Source organism: Neoarius graeffei, chromosome 20, assembly GCF_027579695.1.
Source record: "Neoarius graeffei isolate fNeoGra1 chromosome 20, fNeoGra1.pri, whole genome shotgun sequence".
Classification (NCBI taxonomy): domain Eukaryota; kingdom Metazoa; phylum Chordata; class Actinopteri; order Siluriformes; family Ariidae; genus Neoarius; species Neoarius graeffei.
Window position 1 is genome coordinate 66108390 of NC_083588.1, and position 25097 is coordinate 66133486.

A 25097-nucleotide genomic window follows, 5' to 3' on the forward strand; every position below is an offset into this window, starting at 1 on the left:
TACACGCACAAAGACATTCGTGTTCTCTCACCAGACTTCCTTTTGTGGGTTTCTCTTTTTTTTGGGGGGGGGCAGAGAAAAATCTCAAGTTACAGCTTTACCTCTGATACTAAAGACTCCTTCTATAAACATCTCAACAAGGACTAAGTTTGAGTGTCGTCCATCAAACATCCCTGTTGCCATAACATTAGAAGGAGCCAAAAAAAAGAAAGGAAAAAAGTGCTCAGACTAACACAGGTGGACTCACCTGCAGTGAACAGTACTTTAGCTCTCTCGATCTTCAGCTCAGGTCCCCATTTCTCAGCCACAGCGCCCTCTAGGGACAGGTGCCTGAAGCTCTGTACCAGGTCCGCAGTCTCTGGGTCGTCAGCAGACGGTTTGCTGCACTGAGCAAGGAGGCGCGTGGCCAGAGCGATGTTCCCCTGCTTACGAGCAAACTTCACCGTCGTCAAACACAGCTCCACCAGGTGAGAGTCCACAGGACCAGACGAGCCTACGACAATCAATCAATAACAAAATGATATAAACCATGATTATACCAAGAAATTAAAATGAAGACCACAGATCTGGGCATCGCAATACAACCCCACCTCTGAGCTTTAGGAAGAGCTGCCTCTGAAACGTGCTGTATCTGAGCGCGTGGAGCCACGGCTGAACGTCCTGCTGCTTACACGTGCTCAAGGCTTCGCTGTACAGCGGGATCAGACATTCCTAAAGACAGAAACGACATCATTACCAACACTTTGCAGGATCCACTGGAAAATTAACAGCGCTGAAGCCATGCCTGACCTCAGAGGGGTGCTGACTGCACAGGGAAGTCTCCAAAGAGCTGGCGCAGTGGAGCTGCAGGGCTCCGAGTGTGGGCAGTGAGTCGCACAGGGTGAGCGTGGACAGACGCAGAGGTCCCAGAGTGATCCGGCCTGTCTGCTTCAAGTACTTCACCAGAGTGCTGACGAGGGTCACGAGAAGACATTTAGACAGTGATATTCAAGGTTCCTCAAGGGTTCTAAACGCTACGTTCACACTGCAAGGCTTAATGCTCAATTCCGATTTTTTTGTGAGGTCGTTCACATTAACAAATATATGCAACTTGTATGTGATCCTCAGTATGAACAAAAAGCGACCTAAAAGTGTTCCGCATGCGCATTGCAGGATACGACGACGTCACACGCAGTGAGCATGGCCAGTGTTTACGGAAGTAAAACCGCCCGGTTGCGGTATGACCCATCCAATCTAGCTTGAATAGCTGCATCCCCCCAAATGGAAATCAGCTCCCTAACCTCTGCGTCCTTCCATTGAGAAGATTCAGAACCTTCACAGCCCGAAGCGTCCCTCGCATTGATGTCATGCGCAGGGGCGCAGATACGTTTTTTGAACTGGGGGGGACAAAGCTGCCAGCAAACCAACCCCAACCCCGATATGCCTGTCAAACTTCTTGTGGGTTACCATAGCAACCAAGCTCGAGCTCGCAACCTGTGCAGTCTGCGCAGCTCAACCAACCGAATATCAGTCTTTTTGTTTTGTTTTATGTGAGTTGTTGCAACTATGTATACACTGCTGTGCACCTCAATAAACCGAATGGTAATTAGTCTTTTGATTTTTCCGTGAGGTTTGCCTTATGCAAAGAAAGACAGCATAGACGTTTTTTCCTCCCTATAAGTGGGGGGGGGGGGACTGAACGAAGTGAATTTAAATCTGGGTGGGACGAATCCCCCCCGTCCCCCCCTCTATCTGCGCCCGTGATTATGCGCCATGTTGTTGTAACTTTTTTTGAGAGACCCGCCGCCTACTTCAGCGCAGAATAGTGACGTTTGTGGCTTGTTGATGACGTGCAAGTCGGATGAATGCGACCTGGCGGTTCAGACTGAAGTCGCATATGAAAAGAGCGGATAGGAATCGGAATTAGGACCACATATCCAAACGGCCTGGGTCGGATTTGAAAAAATCGGATCTGTGTTGTTCATATTGTCAATAAAAGATCGGATACAGGTCACATATGGGCGAAAAGATCGGATTTGAGTCACTTCAGCCTGCAGTGTGAACGTAGCCTTAGATGGCCAGCGGTTACTACAAATTGTACTTGTGTTTCCTGACAGCATTAAAAAGCAGCAGGTACTGTGCAGCTACCTAAACTCCAATACCACAGGTGCGTAAATGGAACTCACTCTGATAAAGGTAGTACTTTCTGGTCCTGTTCGTTATTAGCTGATGAGATGGCTCCTACAGCGCTCCTCAGCAGCTGGACCTCGATGGCCTTCTGCAGCTCTGATGGATCAGGACTGAGTACAGCAGGAAGGAGCCGCTTCAGGTCTGTACACAAGACATGTAAAGTCTAAACAACTTGATTTTATTATGCAGTTATCGTGCTGGCCAATCTTAGTCCATCAGTTACTCCTTACTGAACACTTCCAAAACTTTTGATTTTAATACAATTTAGAAGGAGTCTTCAGTGTCAGCCCTTTCTAACAGTCAGTGAAGTTTTCCAACATCTTCAGGACTAACATGCTTCGAGGATGTGCCACAATAACACAGATGTACGTTGTTCTTTTCTACAGTGGTGCTTGAAAGTTTGTGAACCCTTTAGAATTTTCTATATTTCTGCATAAATATGACCTAAAACATCATCAGATTTTCACACAAGTCCTAAAAGTAGATAAAGAGAACCCAGTTAAACAAATGAGACAAAAATATTATACTTGGTCATTTATTTATTGAGGAAAATGATCCAATATTGCACATCTGTGAGTGGCAAAAGTATGTGACCCTTTGCTTTCAGTATCTGGTGTGACCCCCTTGTGCAGCAATAACTGCAACTAAACGTTTGTGGTAACTGTTGATCAGTCCTGCACACCGGCTTGGAGGAATTTTAGCCCGTTCCTCCGTACAGAACAGCTTCAACTCTGGGATGCTGGTGGGTTTCCTCACATGAACTGCTCGCTTCAGGTCCTTCCACAACATTTCCATTGGATTAAGGTCAGGACTTTGACTTGGCCATTCCAAAACATTAACTTTATTCTTCTTTAACCATTCTTTGGTAGAATGACTTGTGTACTTAGTAGGGGTCGACCGATAATCGGCCTGGCCGATATATCGGGCCGATATTCTGCATTTTTAGGGTTATCGGTATCGGCCATAATTTCCACCGATATGCCGATAACATGCCTTTTTGCAGCCATTTCGTTCCTAACGCAACAGTCACTGCACGTCCTTTCCTGCACTCACCTCTCTGAGTTCAAGAACACGGTCCCACCCACCACATCTGATTTGTCTGGCACAAGAGATATAGCCAATTGACACGCGTAGCTAAACGCTGTGAACTGTTTCAAGGCGGCCGTATGGGCACTCACGCAGAAGCAGATCCCACTTCAAGGTAAGGACACGCTGCTTTTGCCGCAATAAGTCACAAACACACAAGTTGCAAAAGCACATCATTATATGTTTACATTCTTCATCTACTACTCGTTAAAATTGTCCATTTGCATCTGTGTAGCCAGGCAAACTTAGCTTACGGAAGGAAGCACCTGAATTAGCCTACAACCAACTAGTCTCGCTGAAACTACATGTAATGCTTCCTTCACTACAATATAATCCTCCTAAATTGGGAATATTAGGCTTGGGCATTAAAAGCATTAGAATGTAGATGGTTACTTGTCAAGTTGTTACATAATAGGGAGTGATAGCCAGGGTTAGATCTTAACACTAGCCCGCTAGCCCGTGGCTAGTGCAGATAGCCACGGGCTAGTGCAAAATCTCTGCTACTAGCCCGTGTTGGCTAGTGCAATAACTTGACATGGGTGTGGCCATCTTGAATCACGCAAAATCTGATACAAAATCTTTTAGCTCATTCTATTTATTGTACATGGTGTAATGCATTGTTGCTGAACATTACTGTCACAGTTCATTGACACAGGTTGTAACTGTGTACCATGATGAGTGCCTAATTTGCCAGACCTACCACAAGGTGGCACCACCATTCAGCACATTTAATATTCTGTAAGAGTAGGTGGCAGGGCAGTGGGGGCTGATGTCAGCCATGTTTGAAAAGTTTTGAGATGCGAGTAAGAGGAGATTTGCACTGAATTTGCAAGACAGCATAGTTTTTAAGTGGCCTATCCATATGGCCAGTGATTCTGAGTGAATGAAGCATAACCTTGTGAGTATGAAAATTCAAGATGACTCCAAATCAGTCAGTTTTTAGAATTGAAATACATGTCACATTGTGCTTGTATGGCAAGGCATTAATGCCATAACATACAATTTAAAGCAATGTATTATCAGTAGTTTATCATTTTGTATTTTGAAGAGTGCATTCACAATGTTTGCTCACTTGTAATTTCATTAATTTGCAGGAATGGAACAGAATTTTTAAAAATTGTGGCTGTTAAATTTTAGTTATTTTATTACCTATAAATTGTCAGTATATTATGAGCATAGAGGTACTAGTCTACTTAACTGTAAGCAATGACTACCTCTTTTATACTTCAAAGTGACAATTATGGTTTGAAACACAAAGTCACATATGAGAACCATAATGGATTGAATAAAGTACTGGTTTTGTTACACTGAATTGGGAGCTTCTGTTGTTTCAACTTGTTCATTGTTTAGTATTTAAAATTCTTTCAATTGTCACAGGAATTGGGCTTAAAATAGCGGGCTAGTGCAATTTGCAAGCCGCTAGCCCGGCTGGCTAGTGCAGAAAAACCTTAAGATCCAACCCTGATAGCCTACTTTATGTTTGATTTTACTTTTTAAAAAAAATGCTGCAGGCAGCTCCCTACACTTGATTTGTTATTTAAAAACTACTTGAAGTTGGTAAGTCTTACTTGGTTCTTAGTGTAAAAGAATCCAGAGTGCATTTTCATTTATTTTCCACTGAAAATGGTGAGCTGTAATATAGTAGGGAGTGATTTATTTTTTTATTTCTCATTTTATTCTAACTAAATGTTTGACTTTGTACAAATGCTGCTGGCATCTCCCTGCACAAAATTTCATGTTCAATTTTACAATTAAACATACATTTCATGGATATGAAGGTCTGTGTCAGTGTGCGCTATGTTTAATTTCATGTGAATTATAATGTTTACATTTATCGGTTGCACATATTGGTTATCGGCATTCCAATTCCATAATAATTGGTATCGGCCCTGAAAAAAAAAAAAAAAACACAAACAATCGGTCGATCCCTAGTGCTTAGGGTCGTTGTCTTGCTGCATGACCCACCTTCTCTTGAGATTCAGTTCATGGATAGATGTCCTGACATTTTCCTTTAGAATTCGCTGGTATAATTCAGAATTCATTGTTCCATCAATGACGGCAAGCTGTCCTGGCCCAGATGCAGCAAAACAGGCCCAAACCATGATACTACCACCACCATGTTTCACAGATGGGATAAGGTTCTTATGTTTGGAGAAAGGGAAAACACTGCATTCCAGCATAACGCTTCTCATTTAAACCAAGAAGTTCTATTTTGGTCTCATCAGTCCACTAAATATTTTTCCAATAGCCTTCTGGCTTGTCCACATGATCTTTAGCAAACTGCAGACGAGCAGCAATGTTCTTTTTGGAGAGCAGTGGCTTTCTCCTTGCAACCCTGCCATGCACACCATTGTTGTTCAGTGTTCTCCTGATGGTGGACTCATGAACATTAGCCAATGTGAGAGAGGCCTTCAGTTGCTTAGAAGTTACCCTGGGGTCCTTTGTGACCTTGCTGACTATTACACGCCTTGCTCTTGGAGTGATCTTTGTTGGTCGACCACTCCTGGGGAGGGTAACAATGGTCTTGAATTTCCTCCATTTGTACACAATCTGTCTAACTGTGGATTGGTGGAGTCCAAACTCTTTAGAGATGGTTTTGTAACCTTTTCCAGCCTGATGAGCATCAACAACGCTTTTTCTGAGGTCCTCAGAAATCTCCTTTGTTCGTGCCATGATACACTTCCACAAACGTGTTGTGAAGATCAGACTTTGATAGATCCCTGTTCTTTAAATAAAACAGGGTGCCCACTCACACCTGATTGTCATCCCATTGATTGAAAACATCTGACTCTAATTTCACCTTCAAATTAACTGCTAATCCTAGAGGTTCACATACTTTTGCCACTCACAGATATGTAATATTGGATTATTTTCCTCAATAAATAAATGACCAAGTATAATATTTTTGTCTCATTTGTTTAACTGGGTTCTCTTTATCTACTTTTAGGACTTGTGTGAAAATCTGATGATGTTTTAGGTCATATTTATGCAGAAATATAGACAATTCTAAAGGGTTCACAAACTTTCAAGCACCACTGTAAATGATGAATTGTGATTATTGGCTGGCCGCTATGGTATAAAACTAACAACACCTGGGGAGGTGCTGTAATGGGAAAACAAAACCAACAGTTAAGCATTTCGTATATTAAACTGAAAGTTTTAGGGGACGGTAAATGCTGAGGATTTCCAGAAGCAGAGTTTAGACACCAGATCAGTATCAGTACCTAGTTTGTCCTTCGTGTGGGAGTTGAGGAGGCCGTAATCCTCTCCAGGAAGCAGCTCCAGCTGTGCACGGCACTCTGGGAAATCCCCATCCTCAAACCTGCTCAGAGCTCTGCGCACACACACAGATCAGAATCTCAAGAAAGTCCCGTATAAGCCTTGTACACAACACTGAACATTTGAGTGCTGCTCACTTGATGTAGTTGAAGTCGGTCTTGAGGTTGACCGTGGCAGAGTTGTTGCTGTTCTTTTTTAGCGCCATCATGCTGGCTTGCCACTCCTGCACCGATGCCCAGTCGCTCAGAGCCACGTAACACTCGCATGCCTTATTGGCCAGGAAGTTCAGGACCTCAGCGGAACACTCGCTGGACTTCAACAGCACCGTCTTCTTGTCTCCTACAGAGAGAGTGATCCAAAAGGACAATGGTAAATGTAAACAGATGGTCAATTTAATCTGAATCTTCAAAAAAAAAAAAATAATTTTAATTCCCTCATTTAACTTTTTAAGACTGTTCATACGTCACACAGGAGAACTCAAATGAATCCACGGGTGCCAATATTTGAGTAAATTCAAATAATTGTGTGCAAATCTGATCAGCTAAAGCTACATCACACAAGAAGTGGCACGTCTTCTGATCCCCAAGTAATGTTTTATCCAGCACTGTGCACATGGTTACATGCCTGGACTCTGCGAAGTGATCGTACACAGTGAACAGGAAGTCATTTGGGATTCAGCCAAATGTTTACATGGGTAAGAAAATCAAAGTGAAAAACAACAAGGACTCTTAATACAACTCATGAGCAATGACGTCATCATGTGGAATTATGGGATACAGGACTGCTCCAGCCTCTGGAAAATCAGAGTCTGTATTACAGCAGGACTTTTACACACGCGAACATTTCCTTACCGTTTCCTGTATGTTTTGGGCTGGAGCTGTTGCTTATGGGCGAGTTGGTGAGCTTCAGTAAGGACCTGTCGAAGCCCTTGATGGAACAGTCGACCCCCGTGACGGCACACAGCTGCTCCTGATATTCCAGAGCCGCTTTCTCAAACCTACGACACACCAAGATACAGATTTACTGCAAGCATCCGACGTTAGCCATCTATTCATTCAAATATCACTAATGCGTAATATTTTATAAAATTAACAAGTCCAAATTTGGACTTTCAAAGTGGAAGATGACCCAATTCATTACTGCACATTTTGATGATTCCCAATCTAAAAAAAAGGGAGGGAGGGAGGGATGGACTAATCTCTGAACCATGAATATTTGAGCGTTACTCACTTCCCCTCGGCCTGCAGAGCGACAGAGCCCACCCACGCCACGCTCTTCCCCATGTGGGCCAAACTCCACGCTGCCAAACCCTGGATGGCTTCAGGACAACGCAGCTCACACAGAGCCTCCACCAGCATGGTGATGGGAACCTCCATCTCGGGGCCCTGCAGGAACAGTGAAGACCATGATACAACAAACAAACTCAATCTGAGTTTCAGGGTTGGTTTAAGTAAATAAAATCCGTTAAACCTGTGCACTGCTGTTCTTGATCTCCGTGAGCAGGTCGAAGCCGTGGCGAACAGTGACCGCTGGCTGGCCAGACATGAGCCCCACCCTCATCAGAGCCAGACGGATCCTCGTCAGCCAATCCTGACAGGTCTGACGGTTGGTGTAGAAAAAGGTTCTAATGCCCTGGAGAACAGAAGAGGGTTCAGCACCTTTGAAATTTCTCAACCAATCATATCCAAGATTCAACAACTGATGGTTCACTATTTTTATAAAGACAAATACTCTACAAATAATTTAACATTTTAAATTAATTATTGAATAGAACATCTTAACTGACATTAAGAAAATCAGTTAAATAACTTTAGATTGTGAACCATACAAACAAAAAATACATAAATATAAAATTAATCAATTATACACCCAATACTAATTAGTCTTTATTATTGGTTCTAATACACGATGCATCAAAAAGTAATGGTCAAAAATTCACGCAATTAAACCAGTACAGGATCGTGTACAGGAATTAGTGCAAAATAATTAGGTAATTAATGCAAGAATATCTTTAGCACATGACCAATAATTATTGCTGCTCCTGGTAATAATTACAAACTGAGGGTATGCATTTGATGTAAGCGTATGCAGAAGCCAATGCAGTTATGCCCACTAAGTAGCACAAAGATGACTGGCAGTGTTAGTGTTCAGCTCAAACACGCATCTAAAATGGGAAAGAGCTGCGATGTAACTCAGGCTTTCGTCTAAACGGGGGAACAGGGGCGCTGCGCCCTCTTACTCTCGGCGTGCGCCCCCTTACCGACTCCGTGAAAACATCCCAGCAACACTATGTGACAATGTGTCTGATCATCAAATATGTTATAATTGCTCCAAAAATATTCCAATCATAGTAGATACACCGCCAGACGGTGCAAAAACAATCCGAATTGGCGTTTTCCAGACTGAGGCACCATGTTGTTTAGTTGTTTACTTGTCACGGCTGCTCTCGCGAGATTTGACATGGATTACATACAAGGTCAGCTGACTTGTAGAGCGAGATTTCTCGAGACTGAGGCCCACTTTACACGGGGACGGTATAAAACAAAAACGCAAAAGTCCGTTTTCGTTTTCACTTTTTTCCGCGTGTACAAGACCGTTTTCAAGGAGGAAATCTGCGTCTATACGGTGACGCATAAATGTCTCCGCTATGTCTGCACGCATGCGCAACGTCTTCTGTCTTGTCTGATCTGCACATCTGCACCGCTGTTCTGTCAAGTTATCCTACCAAGCCTACTACGCATGCGCGAAATCCAGGAGGGTAGGAAAATTCAACAGTAGTTTTGTCCCACCAATCAGCTGGGCTGATAGAAAATTGGTGAGAATTTCACGCATTTGCCGATTTTTATGTTTTGTGCGTATTGGTCGAGTCTTTGGCCGAGTCAAATAATTTGTAATGACTTGTTTTGAATAATAAAACGGTCTGTATGAGAACTTGCTCGGATAACTTTACAGAACACCGGTCCAGCTGAGGTACTGTAGTGCTCGAGGGAGGAGCAGGAGCAAACCAAAACTCTTTTAATCTGCCTTTATTAAGTAACACTCACTCTTGTTTCGGTGAAGAAGAGAAAAGGCAGTGTCCATCTCAGCAAAATAAACCAGTTCGGCTGCTAGTTGTGTTTTCAGTCTCGGGTTTATGGTTTCACGAGCGGCTTGAATAGGCGGCGTGTGTGTAACTTGGCGACACCAAACTGAGGAGCTCCAGCTGGGCGGGTGAGCAGGAAAACACATCTACTGCATTAAAACACAGAGCAGCTTGAAGGTCCGTTGGATGGATGTAATCAGACATGCTCTTACTTTTTTTTACTTACTTTCTTACTTCCCGGGCTGGCATGTGCAGTATATGACATATGTATGACATAAACGCGTACCCGACGTGAGCAGATCCGAGCCGAGTTTCGCGTATTGGGTAGTTTAGACGGATATGCAACGGGGGCCGTTTTTAACTTATCCACTCTGGAAGGCGTTTTCAATTTTATCCGTTTTTCAGCCTCGGAAACGCCGTCCTCGTGTAAACAAAAGGCACTTCTGATAAAATATTTAGTCGTTTTTACCCGACAGCGTCCTCGTGTAAACGGGCCCTGAATGACCTTTCACCCACCGGCGCGGGAGCTTTTGACAGAAATAGTTTGCGAATTGTTTTTGTTGACACTTGGGCATTTAAAGATGTCATCCTGCGGCACGAAGCGGAAGAAAGCCAAAGACTGTCCGGGGCAGAAGAAGATTACTTCTTTCTTTTTCAATGCTGACAGACAATTTGTTACAATTTCCCTCTCAGACAGCCTCAGAATGTCCCATTGGAGCATTTTTCAAAGGCTTTGCACGGCGGGGGGATGGGGGGGGACAACCGGCACCATCCCCCCCCCCCCCGCTTCGCTCCCTCGCCATGGTGAGCGCCCTCATACTAAATTTTTCTAGAAAAAAACCTGTAACTGACTGTACAAACAGATGCAACAGGAAATTGGAGCTATATTTTGAATCAACTGCCGAAAGCTACAGAAAAAGACAAATCAAAAAAATCACTGCAATTCACAGAAACAACTAGAACCCAGGCAGTGAAACATGGATTTGCAGTCACCATTATGTCTCATATTGTATTTCTTGGGGTAAAAATCATACCTCAAAAATTATACTCAAATATTTCACTTTCATTTATACATGGAGAATATTATTCATAATAATCAAATTGGGGGGGGGAATGGTGAGATCGGGTTAGGCAGCCAAGACAAACCCGGTGTTCTTAATAAGACAAGTTTAAACACTTAGCCAGATATCTTTACAAGTTTGGTACAGACTTTAGTGATATTTAGTGCATCACTGGTTCTTTGGAAGAATGTAAGGATCACGGTCAAATCCAACTGCCTTCAATTTAAGCAGGTAATCATCTTTTTTCCCTCCGGGTTTCACAGTTTCCCCCGAGACAGCCATCCATGTTGCAGTGCGTTTTACTACCCAGTACAAACGAGGGGGGAGGGGTGTTCCAGCAGGAAAGTGGTGTCAATGCACACACGGATGAGTGAAACGGTCAGATGTCAGGGTTACCTTGGGCGGGGCAGTGAGGGCGTTGGCGCAGCCTTCATAAGCATTGTACATGAGCTTCTCAAGGTTCTCAAGGAACTGCAGCAGCAGAGAAAGGCGGAGCTGGTTGGTGTGGTGACCTTCATCACTCTCTCCTCCACTCCACTGACTCAGCTCCTGTTCACTGTTCAGACTGTGAGCCGCCAGACTGCGGATCATCCCTACACACACAGTGAATAAGGATAAAGGCAGGTATTAACCAGGAGACAATAGTTCCTCCAGGAGACTCGAACACATTTTACTCGAGTACACAGCACCAAAAAAAGAGGGGAAAAAAAAAACCCCACCCCCAGAAGAGGGAAAGGGTGAAATGACAGAGGGATAACTGTAGGAAGTTACTGCTCAACCCTAAAACAAAAAGGTTTCAGTAACAAATGAAGTGTTTCTTTTAAATATAATTTAAAAAAGGTCAATTCAAAAAAAAAAAAAAAAAAAGGTAGAAATCAGCTGGGATAGACTCCAGCTTGCCTGCGACCCTGTGGAACAGGATAAAGCGGCTAGAGATGATGAGATTGGGGGGGGGCAACAACGAGCTTTAAAGCCATTGCGTGTGCGCATGTTTTCATGTGCTGACCTTCGATGGTTTGGAATGTGTCCTGAGCTCGTCCCAAAGGAGTGCGCAGTTTGGAGAGGACAGTGAATTGAGCTGCTTCCCACACGGCCCACTGCCACAGCACCGCCTCTGTCTTCAGCAAAGAGCGCGGCACCACGGCACACTCGCGCTTCTCTAACCGCTGACAGCTGTGGTACAACCTCTCTAACCACGGCTCCTTCCTGACACGCACACAGTAAAGAAATCTGTACCATAACCTGCAAGTAATAATCCACTCAAAAGTGCTGTTTTTCCCCTAAAACAACACATCCACATGCGTTTTAATCCTCTGGTACTCCAGCAATTTTGCAATGATTACAATATTTTATTCATGAAAGATGTGCATTTTTTACCCGTTTATAGTTGCAGCTGTTCCTTAATCCCCATCCATTTCAACCTCACTGCTACTTATAAAGTCTTTTAAAACCGAATCTTTGTTACGGGACTGGTTTTACACCAGCCATAGTCACTTATGCACCAAGACAGGTGGTGGGGAGGAGAGGATTAAATCTATAAATCTTTTCGCTGCAGCAGTTTCACCAAATTTGGATTTTAACCAAAGCCAACCTACAAATGGCGCTGCTGCTGCAGTAGAGCTACTGATGAGTACATCACTGATGTTATTGAGATTATGGACACATTGTAAAATTATAGCACAAATCAGGTGTTTTACAGTTTTTTCCAGCTACAAACTACAAGCATGTTTGTACAAGGCTGACTTTACTTTAAAGGTCCCATGGCATGAAATTTTCACTTTCTGAGGTTTAACGTTAAAATGAGTTCCTCTGACCTTCTTAAGTCACCCCAGTGGCTAGAAATTTCATAATGTGTAAACCAAACTATGCCCAACATTTGAGAATGGCGTGTCAAAACGGCGTGTTGATAAACTCTTCCCTTGCCCATGTCAGCAAGGGAGATGATCCCCACGCCCCCCTCTGGATTCCCACCCACTGTATGGATTGCCCGCCCAGCTCAAAAGTTGCCACCAAACATGGAAGTTGCGCTGTACATGGATGTGACAACACAGAAAGGAGTCTCTTTTTACTGCCGACGGGAGAGCCCCTGAAGACGCAGTGGCTTAATTTTATTTACTCCAATAATACGCCGTCGAGTCTACCTAAGACGGTGTATGTTTGTCGGAAGCATTTTCCTGATGAATGTTTCCACAACTTGGGACAGTACAGGGCAGGTTTTGCACATCAACTGTCACTGAAGCCTGGGTCCGTACCAAGCATCCCTGCCGCATCAGCCACAAACACCAAACAAGTGTATAACTGTTAAGTCGTTTTGCCGTGTTTTAAAATCGGTGCCACGTTAGCCTTGCAATGGCTACATTAGCTGTGCAGCTAACCGCTTCCTGCAGTTAGCCAGGTACTCTGCGCTACAAAACCAAAAAGCATGCAGCATGCTCTGTTATAATAGCCAATCAAAACAGCTTTTACAAAGACACCCACATTCTTTTTTTTAAGTCACTCGTTCATTTTATTTGTTTGTTTGTTTGTTCAGTAAAAACCCAAACATTTGTTGAATTTATTTTATTTCCTCGCGTCGCACCTTAATGACGTCAGCGCGCGGTATTTTTCCCTTCGCGGTTTGTTCCTTCTCTCGCTGTAGTAAGACACCCACATCCGCTTGTTCTGACCCACTGGAGGTAGCGTCACAGTGCTGTTAGCCAATCAGAGGTAACACGTTTACATGTCATAAATATTAATGATAAGACCCGCCCCCACCCTCTACCCTTCCCCGCCTCCTGCTTCTCATTAGCAAAACGACGCACTGGGAAAAGCGCTGAAATGGGGCTTTCTCCCAGGAGGCTATATCTACATGCCGAGGGTTCATTTCGAGAAAGGCTGCGGATATAACATCCGGAAACCTCCACGAGCCCGTTTAAAGCATCAACAAACCACCATGCCATGGGTCCTTTAAATAGCTGCTCAACTACATGCTGATTTATGCCATTTTTATTAAAATAACATGTAAATCAAGAATGATATTTTAATAATAATAATAATAATAATAATAATAATAAAAAACAACTCCTGAGACCTCATCCACATCTCACGTGACTCCAAGATCCCAACACACATCATTATGATAAACTTTTACACAAATTAGTCCAATTTAGCATAAAGATCATTATGTACATCAAAGTAGGTGAACTGAAAGTGATGTGATCCAACTAACCCCCCACGGTGGACTGTTCCATACAGGATGAAGCTGATGAGATCAGAGAAGTCCTGTGGGTGGAAGGTGTTGCTTGGCGCTTTGCTCATGTGCCGGCGGATGGCGAGAGAAATCTCGTGAATCTCTGAGGAGCTGCGGTTACTGCTGGGAAATGCCCAAAAATAAACAAGTTAGATCTGAGGACCACCTGAGATTAGTCCACAAAACCCAATCACTTTAACTCAAAGGGGACGTGAGGGTCTGAAAAACCTTCCAGTGTCTCAGCTGTACTGCAGCGGAGGCTGAATACCTAAAATATGACGTGTGAAGTGTGAGATGATTTAGACATACATTAGCTCAGACACGCAGTCCGGCCTTTGCTAACGGAGGCGTGCGTGTGCACGTCTGGCCTCACCTCAGTGCCACGTGCAGTGGGACGGATCTCAGCAGTTTCCCAAAGGCCTGTCTGACTCTTACAGTCGAGTGAACCAGCTGCACCCGGCACACGTCCACACATCTGCGCACGCACACACACACACACGTGCTCAGTCCTTACACCACATTTTCAGGTCTCTCACACTAATTTTGTACAAGTGCATGTTCTGACCTCTGCAGAAGCTCCACGGGGAGGGACGAAGACAGAACCTGTAGACTGCTGCAGGTCTGGAGACACACGGTGGGGTCTTCATTCAACGCTGCAGCAAAAACACAGTGCTGTTATTCATCTCCAAGTGAAAATACCCATCCAAAAATACACGACTACTAATCTACCTGTAAAATCAATACCTCAGAACTCATCAATAGAGAATTTAATAATCCTGTTCAAATAGGAAAAATAGGATTGTACACAGTTAAATAACTAGCCAGTTCATTGGAGGCTTTGTTTTTTTTTTTATTCCTGAACTTTACCACCACTAGTACTGTGGTGACTTTATATCCTAAATGTAAACATGCACACACACCTTGATGGCATCGTACAAGCAATAATTTGGTTTATGACGACTAGTTTGATTTGTATTGGGGGAGAAAAAAAAGAAAAAAAAAACCCACCCACACATTTCATCTTATGCTGATTATATACTGATTTAAAGCCAGTCAGGTTGATTCTCAGTGAAGAGTAAATGAAGTTAATTGTATTAATAGTAACAAATTGATTTATGAATGATCATAATTACAGTAAAATACAATACAGACATTGAGATTGTTTATACCAAAAGGCGTTTTCTGCTAAATCACAGGCCTATTCAAAAAGTGTATTATTCTAACTCCAGCACCTGCAGTGTTGTAATGAGTGAGTCAAGGCCATGTTGAATTAAGCAACGGTTCTTTCTGGAGTGTTTTGCATGATAATGTAATACAAGTTATTCTGAATCAGGTATTGTTACAAGAAGTTCTACAGCTGCAACGTGCATCATTTTTTTTTTTTTACCCTACGTTGTGGTAGACTGGCCAAGGCCATGTTTGTACCCTGTCGAGTGTTGTGCTCATTTGCACCTGCAGCCTGTATCAATCTTTAACCTGATTTGACCCCAGTCATTCTGAATCATGTATTGTACGCTCTGAATGCCATGTTGTTCACGACGTATCACTTCTTATCATACATGTTTTGATTCTTCCTGAATTGACCATTCATACTGAAATTTGGCTCAGTTGATACAAAATATGAGAAGCTCGAGATGTACAGTACTACCCAATAGAACAAGAGTGCTCAGAGAGCACAATATCCCCCGCTGGCAACTATAGCATAACCCTGACAGAATGTGACTGAACTGAAAGAGAAACCGCAGTATGCGTATTACCGACAAAGAATCCTGTCAAAGCTTTGTGAACTTCCTCCAAAAATTGAGAGGAGTTGATTTCAGAAGGTGGGCGCCCTTCCTGGGATGGACAGACTGACATCACCATGATATAATCCCCCTTCGGGCTTTTCAGCATGTTAACCAATGAGATTATTTGTCGACACCTATTCTGAAAGCTGCATAAAATGAGAACTTCGTGATTTTGAGTGGGCTCACTCTGCAGACCGAACTCTGCTTTTATAAATCAATTTAATAAAAGTCTAAACTTTTCTGCAACCTCTTTCACTTGCAATCATTTTGGCTCGGGAGAGTTTCCACGACACCACCAGAATACATCACTACTTTGATTTTTTTTTTTTTTGTTATTGAGGTTTGGTTAAACCAAACATTTACTCAGATGAGTTCATATCTTAATGTAATATAATATTCAATAAGGCAGTAATAAATATAAAATCATTGTGGGTTGTGATCCTACTTTGAGCACTGCCAATCTGCACAATTCTCTCTTTACTTTGGACATTTTTCCCAGCTTGAGTGATGTGCAGATAAACAAGCGATTACTTGCGCTCCTGGGAAATGAAACCGTTTGTCCCCTCAACAAATTACTTATTAAACCTAACCAACGACCAAAATGCTGGTCACCAACTTCACCAAATTGTTTTTCCCTCAACTGTACTAGCCCGACACCTCAACATGATAAAGATCCAGCTAATATCTTCGTTTTCACGTCGTTGGTATTTGTAGGCAGCTATAAGTTTTCTTCTAAAATGGACTGAAGTTAGGAAGGGGTTTGTGCAGTCATGAACTGCACAAATATTTTCACTCACCGTTTGCAAGAAGTCCCTTACAGAATCTGTGAAAGGAGGGTAATGAGAAAAGGGGGGAGTACGTCTCAGATTTCTTCATCATTAGACAGACTTCCAGTGACCAGGTGAGAAGCAACTTCCTGAAAACAAGAAATAACTGCTCTTAGAGCCAAGGAAAAATCAGACAGACAGACAGACAGAGAGAGAGAGAGAGGTGTGATACCTGGCCTCAGGGTTTAGGTGCTCCTTACTCAGCAGCATCCCTAATAGACTGAGAAGCGTGCTGAAATGCTTCTTGGTTGCCGTGGTAACTGTGCTGATGACCGCCCCATCGAAGAGCGAGGGGCTGGAGGAGCTGAGGCTGCTGGAGATGAAGTGGTCATGTCTGTCTCAGAGTGGAAGGAAAGGAAAGAAAGAGCAAGCAAACTTAGAACATACAAAAAACAAATTCATTGACTCACAAACGGCACTCAAATTTAATCTGATCCTGGTAAGAACTGGATTTTTACATACTGTATATAAAAGAGACATGGCGTCTTTTCTAGGATTGATTTTATTATATGTGCGCGTTTATGGTGGTGCGTGTACCTGGTGCAGTGTGAGTAGAGTGTGTAAAGGACAGAGTACTGGACTGCAGGGTAGTGCACAGCCAGCTCATTGTGAACCAACACCAAATTCTGGCTGAGGAGCGCAAACACGGTGGGAGAGAGAGCCCACATCTGTAACACACACACAATCATCCAGGTCTGTCCCTGTGACTCTGCCGTTTCTATAGAAACAATAACCTATTAGAACGAACAAACGGCGATTATCAATTAACCTGTAACTTGCAGCTACATTACTGTCAGAACTGCTATTATAGACAATTAATCAACACCTTCTGCCCAATCACACTCAAGCATTCAGCAGCACTGTGGTGTAAACTGTAAGACAGACCAACACACCCCGATCAGAGAGTTCTTGGTGTTGCCGATGGTGGTGAGCGTGCTGAGGTTGAAAATGAGGATGAACTCCGCTCGGTCGGGGCGGAGCTGCAGCTGGCTGAACGCTGTATGCTGGATGTTCGGACACGCCGGCGGAAGCCCCAGCGGCACCAGCAGGCTGTTTACAGCGCAGCCCATTTCCCCCAGAACCAGTTTATACGCTGCCTCCAGGATGGGGATGTTCTTCAGGCTCAGCACCGCCTGGTACACGCTGTGTGCTGCCACCATCACCTGTCACCCAAAAACCCCACCCACAACTCAGAACAAAATCAGACATGAAAATAAACATCGCAGTTATTAACACTGATGATCGGTGCTGTACCTCTCGCTCTCTGTGGAAACGCAGCTCCAGGAGCTGGGAGTTTGGAGCCAGCAGCTTTTCTACAAAGGTAGCAGGCAGCTTGGTGTTTATCTGCTCAACAATCTGCACACACAAAAGGTTGATAAAATCACACACACAGCTCTAGGACTTCATATCATAAAGCCATGCTAACAGGCTGCTGTTAGAAAGTAAACAGTTTGAAGAGTCACCAGTGTGAGAAGGTTCAGGACACCCATGCTGTACTCGGCACTACACGACTGGCAGCTCTCCAGCTGGTCCAGGCCGTAGGAGATGACCGCGCCGGTTAGCTGGCTGCTCGAATCCATGCTGGTCAGCAGGACACACACACACTCGTTCCCTGCTGTCAGCACGGCCTCCGAGAAAAAAACCTGCTTAGCCATAGTGACGCACGCCAACACACGGTTCAACACCTGACAGAGAGAGAGAAAAAACAAAACAAAACAAAACAGAAGAACAGATGACAACCTTCAAACTTGGAGTGTACTTAAATACTGATACAGGATCAGTGCAAGGCCACCAAATCTGAATAAATATCGTTAGTACAAAATATGCAGATGATTTTCTATAATCACGCGTGCCGATTATCAAAAAATAATTCGAGTTTCTTGATATCACCTTGAGCAGCCAATCGCTTTGCCACCATAAGTGAGGAAGAATTACAAATAAAAGAAAATGCTGTTCCTAAAAGCACTAAAGATGCTTCGAAGTTTGGTCTAAAACTAAACTGGGATTTATTTTATCAATTTCAAAACAAAAGTATTTTATGTGACTCGACATAGATAAGTGACAAATCTGCACGCATGGCACAAGTCTTTCATTACATTTGCATCCTGCTTTTAAGGTTTGAAAAAAAAAGTTTTTAAATACATTTTTTTTTTGCGGTCCAAATCCTGCGCTCTGATTGGCTGGTGAGCGGGTCCGTATCCTACGATACGGACCCCAGTTATGGACCTCTGGCGACTCGCTTGTTCACAACAAATAACACAGCCGTGAAAGAGGATTCAAAATGGCGGCTCGGTTTTCCCTTTCAGGCGCTCTCGTTTTCCGTTAGAATTTGGTAAAGAAAAAAAAAAAAACATCATTTACCAACTTAAGGTCGGTCCGTATGGTGAAACACCAGGGCCTCGGTCAGTACTTTCAAGACCTCGGTCACGGTATTTCACGATATGGACCTCCCAGCTGGTAAATAACATTTATGTATTTATATTAAAGTTATCCTCCTCAGGCTCAGTGAATATTAATCTCGACTTCATCGCTGTTATTTACCGATATTCACTTCATCTTTAGCGAATAATTCTGATCAAGGTCTTTTTTATTTTTCAAATATAACAAAGAAAATACAATTCAGACATGAGAATCAAATCTAGTTCCTGCCCATACAAACAAACCTCCCAATGCCCCTCACCCACATGTACTGGACCTCAAGCAAATTTCAATACATTGACACATACACAAACTAGGTAAATTTAAAAAAAACAAAAAAAAAAACCCCCATAACAGAGAGAGTGGAAGGAGGGGGGGGAAAAAAAAAAAAAAAGCACAAGTATACATTTGGGTTACATAGCTATGTTAACAGCTGCCGTGCCTTCAACAAAGGAAATAAATGGCTGCCAAATGACAGAATTTCCTGGTGGTCCCTCTTACAGTATATCTAATTTTTTCTAAATTAACATGACTCATGACCTCCCTAATCCACTGGCCATATGTTGGGGGGAAAGCATCTTTCCATTTGAACAGGATAAGTCTCCTGGCGGCGGCACGGTGGTGTAGTGGTTAGCGCTGTCGCCTCACAGCAAGAAGGTCCGGGTTCGAGCCCCGTGGCCGGCGAGGGCCTTTCTGTGCGGAGTTTGCATGTTCTCCCCGTGTCCGCGTGGGTTTCCTCCGGGTGCTCCGGTTTCCCCCACAGTCCAAAGACATGCAGGTTAGGTTAACTGGTGACTCTAAATTGAGCGTAGGTGTGAATGTGAGTGTGAATGGTTGTCTGTGTCTATGTGCCGGCCCTGTGATGACCTGGCGACTTGTCCAGGGTGTACCCCGCCTTTCGCCCGTAGTCAGCTGGGATAGGATCCAGCTCGCCTGCGACCTTGTAGAACAGGATAAAGCGGCTACAGATAATGAGATGAGATGAAGTCTCCTGACCAACAAAGAGCAGAAGGCCATCATGCCTAGGTGGTTCCCAGAAAAAGAGGCACCCACTGGGGCCACACCAAATAGTGAAATCAGAGATGGGTGCACAGTTTTCCCACATATTCCAGAGAATGCCTCAAAGATAGAATGCCAAAAACTGTATAGCATAGGGCACGACCAAAACATGTGCAGTAATGTGGTAGGAGCCCGTCTGCACCAATCACATGTAGGGTCGATATCAGTCTTAATCCTAGACAATCTCCCTTTCGTCCAACGAAGACGGTGGACTACCTTGAATTGAACCACCGTGCGTCTGAGGCATATAGAGGAAGAATAATTTGCCATATTTCCTCTGAAATCGTTTCATCTAGGTCAGATTCCCACTTTATCCTAAGGCTATCCAGACTGTTCATGTTATGTGTATTGAGTAATGTATAAATTCTGCCTATTATTTTTTTCATGTCAACTTTACATTTTAAAATGGTTTCAAGCAGAGATTCAGGAGGGCTCAGTGGGAAACAGTCGGCGTTGGAAGCCACAAAACCTCTAAGCTGCAAATACCTGTAGAAGAAGTGAGATTTGTGAAGACCATATTTCTGTTGTAACTGTACAAAAGAGGCAAACTTATTTTCAATGTAGAGGTCAGATAGTGTACCTATTCCACTTCCTGTCCAGACATTAAAAACTCATCCATCACTGACGGAACAAACATATGATTCATCATCAATGGTGTAACAAGTGAAAGATGAGTAAGATTAAAAAGGTCCTTCTAAACTGGTTCCAGGTTTTAATTGAATGGATAACAACTGGATTAGCAGTGAAGGCTGAGATCGGCTGTTCCAAAGGTAATTTGGAACATAATAGAGCTGCTGGGGAGGAAGACCCGATGGATGCTCTCTCCAACCCCGTCCATTCAGTACTATTAACATCCAAGCCATCATCTCTCAACCAATACAGCAAAGCTCTTATATTGGCAGCCCAGTGGGAATACATAACATTTGGAAGTGCCATACCACCCATCGTGCGAGGCCTCTGTAATATATTCTTATTAATCCTGGGCTGCTTTTTATGCCAAATAAATGATGAAATCTGACTGTTTAAATTGGCGAAAAAAGATTTTGTTAGAAAAATCAGGAGACATTGAAATAAATATAAAAACTTAGGGAGAACGTTCATCTTATAATCGTATTAATCCTCCCCCCTAAGGAGAGAGGGAGAGGGTCCCAACGCTCCAGGTCTTGTTTAAGATTACTTAAGAGGGGATGATAATTAGCCTTATAGAGAGCGGAGAGATTACGTGCGACACAAATACCTAAATATTTTATTTTGTTAGGACTAAATTTAAGAGGGGTCATCCCAAAGTATGATCTATCTACAGAAGAGATAGGCATAAGTTCGCTTTTCTCAAAGTTGACTTTATAGCCAGATAATCTTCCGAACTTTGTGAGTAAAGTCGATAATTCAGGAAGGCTTGAGAGGGGGTCCGATATAAATAACATGTTATCGGCACAGAGTGAGACTTTATGCTCCAAACCTGCCCAGTGTGTCCCCTTGATGGTGGAGCACTGCCTCAGGGCTAATGCAAGTGGCTCAAGTGCAACAGCAAACAAAAGTGGTGGCAGAGGACACCCCTGTCTCGTACCCCGCTTCAGCTCAAAATAGGTGGATAAATTATTGGTGCGAACTGCAGCCATAGTGCATATAGGATTCTAATCCAGGAGATGAATTTAGGGCCGAAATTAAACGCTTCCACAGTCTTGAAGAGCTAGTCCCACTCCACCCAATCAAACGCTTTTTCAGCATCGAGTGAGAGCATCACCTCAATATTCCCAGGATCGGGCAGAGTGGGGCAATAAAGGATATTAAATAAACGCCCGATATAAAAAAAATGAATAGCGATTTTTTTTTATAAATCCTGTCTGGTCGGATGAAATAGAGGGGACAATGTTTTCAAGACAACACACCAAAATTTTGGCAAGAATCTTTGTGTCTGTATTCAGCAGCGAGACAGGGTGGTATGAGCTACAATTGAAGGGATTTTTATCCTTTTTAAGCAATAAAGAGATGACTGCTTGACGCATAGTTTGGGGCAAGGAATTGGTGACTAAGGATTCTTCAAACACTGACAATAACAGAGGAGATAACTGGTCGGAAAACTTTTTGAAAAATTCAGTTGGGAAACCGTCTGGTCCAGGAGATTTGCCACTTTGCATGGCACCGATTGCTGACACCATCTCCTTAACTGAGAAATCCCTTTCCGGTTCAGCCGAGAGTTCTACACTTACAGAAGGCATTTTCAGGGATTTAAAAAAAGTCCTCTGGGACAGAGGGATTGGTGGGCACATCTGAAGTATTACAATAATTGGTAAAGTTTCTTGAAACAGGAACTGATTCTCATGGTCAGTGCATTTTATACCACATTCATCATTAACTACAGGGATGGTTTGATTAGCAGTTCTTTGGCGCAGCTGGTGAGCGAGTGCTCGGCCGGACTTTTCCCCAAGCTCATAATCACCATGTCTTGATTTGGAAATCAGATACTCAGCCTGTCTGGTGGACAGGAGATCAAACTCTGTCTGTAATGACGAGCGTTTGAGTATGTCTGCTGATGGGGAATGGCTATGCAGCCTGTAATTCTAATATCTCATCTGTTCATTTTTTAGTACGCTCAGTGCTAGTCCTATTTTTATTTGCACAGTATGAAATAATTTGGCCCCTTAAATATGCCTTTAGCGACTCCCATACAGTAAATTACGACATCCCTGGGGTTTTATTGATGTCAAGAAACATTTTGATTTCAGATGATATGAACTTAGTAAACTCATCTTCTGACAGAAGCAAGGGGTTAAACCGCCATGGACGCTATGATGACTGTGTCAGGAATGTACATTTTCATGATTAAGGGACCATGATCCGAGATGACCATAGCCCCGTAGTCACATTCTTTTGTGTGATGCAGAATTCTTTTATCCAGGAAAAAGTAATCGATACGTGAATACGTCTTGTGAACCGGGGAGTAGTAAGAGTATGCTCTGGAGGTGGGGTTGCGAAACCGCCACACATCCGCTACACCGTAGGTCTTCAGAAAGAGCTGAATAGATTTTGCTGACTTTGATAGGGATGCCCTCCTAGAAACACTCCTATCTAAGAGAGGAGAAAGTGCACAATTCATATCACCACCAAGTACAAGATGATGTGAAGTCATATCTGGTGAGTGGGGGGAATTCATGAAGAATGTAGGATCATCCCAGTTCGGGGCATAAACACACGCTAAAATAACTGGGAGCGAATATAATTTTCCTACCACAATCACAGATCGCCCTGCAGAGTCAGCCTGCACATGAGATGCCGTGAACTGTACACCTCTACTTATCATAACTGCAACACCCCGAGCCTTTGAGCAGAAATTGGACTGATGCACCTGAGCAGCCCATCCCCTAACACAACGAGAACTATCACAAGAACATATGTGGGTCTCTTGTAAGAATGCAATATCTACTCTGAACTGTTTTAGGTGTGAGAATAGCTTTTTAAATTTCACTGGATGATTAAGTGATTTAACATTCCAACTTATGAAATTAGCAGGGCAACCATCATAACCTCTGGTGTTATTTATATTGGCCATCTAGTGTACACAGAGAAATGAGCACCATATATGAAACCCAAGGACACAAAAACACACAAACAAAAATAAAAGTCTGGTAGAGTAGATTCAGTTCGTACACCGGTCCAGTAGTTACCCACCCCCTATCACCCACACGTACAAGGTGATGACAACAACCCTCAGAAATAAATCCACACATTAAGTGCTTATGGTTGGGAGAACTATGAAGCTCAGCGCTCAGGCTCCCGTCGAGCCTCAAACAAAGAAAATAAGAAAAAGTAGTACATTTTTTAGCTATGCATAGTAAACTTGGATTATGATTCTTGGGAGAGGATGTATTAGGCTAATCATGTGGTGTACTTCCTTAATTAACATTGCATGCCATTAAGTGTAATGTCAACAGATAACCAACTACGGCCGACCAGATTGACCCATAATAGTAATCAGGAACTGAGATAGCATGTCTTTAATTTTAACTATGATATACAAGTAAGAACATCAAATCAGAACCTAGTAGTAACACTAAGCTGAGCATGAAATAATATGTCGGCCTATGAGCACACAGTTCAAGCTGGTCAGCGTTACCAATAAGAAAGCGGAACAGTATGCAGAAAATGCAAACACTGTTATAAATTTGTACCTGATGACATCTGGCACTGTGGTACACATGCTCAACGTACCCGTAGGTCAACAGAGGCATACATATTCAGTCGAGAAATTCAGTCTCATGGACATTCTCCAGCCTCCGCGGGTGGGATGATATTTTTCTTGACACAAGTCATAGCTTTGTCCGGGTCAGTAAACTCCCCTTCCTCGCCTCTGAACATGACTCAGAATCACGCTGGAAACAGAATCCCGTACCGGACTCCCTCTTGGTCACAAAGTAGCTTCCTCACCTCTGTAAATGCTGCCCGCGCTTTAGCCACCGCTGCTGTGTAGTCCGGGAAGATGGTAATTGGTTTCCTGTTGAAACGGAGCGGACCCCGGGTGCGAGCATGTCGCAGTATCTGGACACGATCCTGGTAGTAATGCAGCCTAGCAACGATGACTCGAGGTTTTCCGCCCGGCTTCTTTGGCCCCGGTGGGATCGATCGATCAGCGGCTCTTTATCCAACTGTAGCACCTCAGTTAGCAGCTTTGATACAGCGGTTGTAGTGCTGGAGTCGGGTGTCTCGGGTACACCAATGATTCTTATGTTGCATCTCCTCAACCGCCCTTCCTCACACTTTGCTTTCAGTTCTGCAATTTGTCTTCATCTCACTCAGTTTCTTGTAAAGTAACCACTTCATCCGACCATGCTGATAGCCCCCCTCCACCTCTTTGATGCTAACTCTGGCCTGGTCGATCTCGTACTTCAGCGCCGCGGTGTTTATTATCTCCGTTTTCACCGCCTTCAGCTCATTCTTGAGGATTTCAAAATCATCAGCGAGGGCATTTTTCAGTTCTGACTTCAACACCGTTGAAATGTCCGCTTTCAGAGAGAGAAGGATTTCTGACTTCGAGCCTTCAACGTTCATCTTTCCCGAGGCAGGTGAGGGCGGAGTTACTTTAGCTGGGATCTTGGCAGTACT

At 43.5% G+C, this 25097-nt stretch overlaps 1 protein-coding gene across 3 annotated transcripts in view; it reads right to left on the reverse strand.

Annotated features, from left to right (window-relative positions):
• Positions 1-25097, reverse strand: part of smg1 (SMG1 nonsense mediated mRNA decay associated PI3K related kinase) — a 73553-nt gene that overhangs the window by 32918 nt on the left and 15538 nt on the right. For 2 of the 3 annotated variants that reach the window (XM_060902292.1, XM_060902290.1), the window contains exons 11-30: positions 17984-18205; positions 17775-17876; positions 17414-17683; positions 17058-17188; positions 16693-16854; positions 16491-16609; positions 14472-14559; positions 14280-14381; positions 13886-14029; positions 11684-11883; positions 11074-11270; positions 8005-8166; positions 7765-7919; positions 7386-7531; positions 6672-6873; positions 6480-6589; positions 2166-2310; positions 790-949; positions 591-711; positions 248-493 (exon numbers count right to left, since the gene is read on the reverse strand). In XM_060902292.1, coding sequence (XP_060758275.1) covers positions 248-493; positions 591-711; positions 790-949; positions 2166-2310; positions 6480-6589; positions 6672-6873; positions 7386-7531; positions 7765-7919; positions 8005-8166; positions 11074-11270; positions 11684-11883; positions 13886-14029; positions 14280-14381; positions 14472-14559; positions 16491-16609; positions 16693-16854; positions 17058-17188; positions 17414-17683; positions 17775-17876; positions 17984-18205 — 3184 coding nt within the window. The remainder of the gene's footprint in view (positions 1-247; positions 494-590; positions 712-789; positions 950-2165; positions 2311-6479; positions 6590-6671; positions 6874-7385; positions 7532-7764; positions 7920-8004; positions 8167-11073; positions 11271-11683; positions 11884-13885; positions 14030-14279; positions 14382-14471; positions 14560-16490; positions 16610-16692; positions 16855-17057; positions 17189-17413; positions 17684-17774; positions 17877-17983; positions 18206-25097) is intronic. The other variant, XM_060902291.1, reaches the window with a different exon arrangement.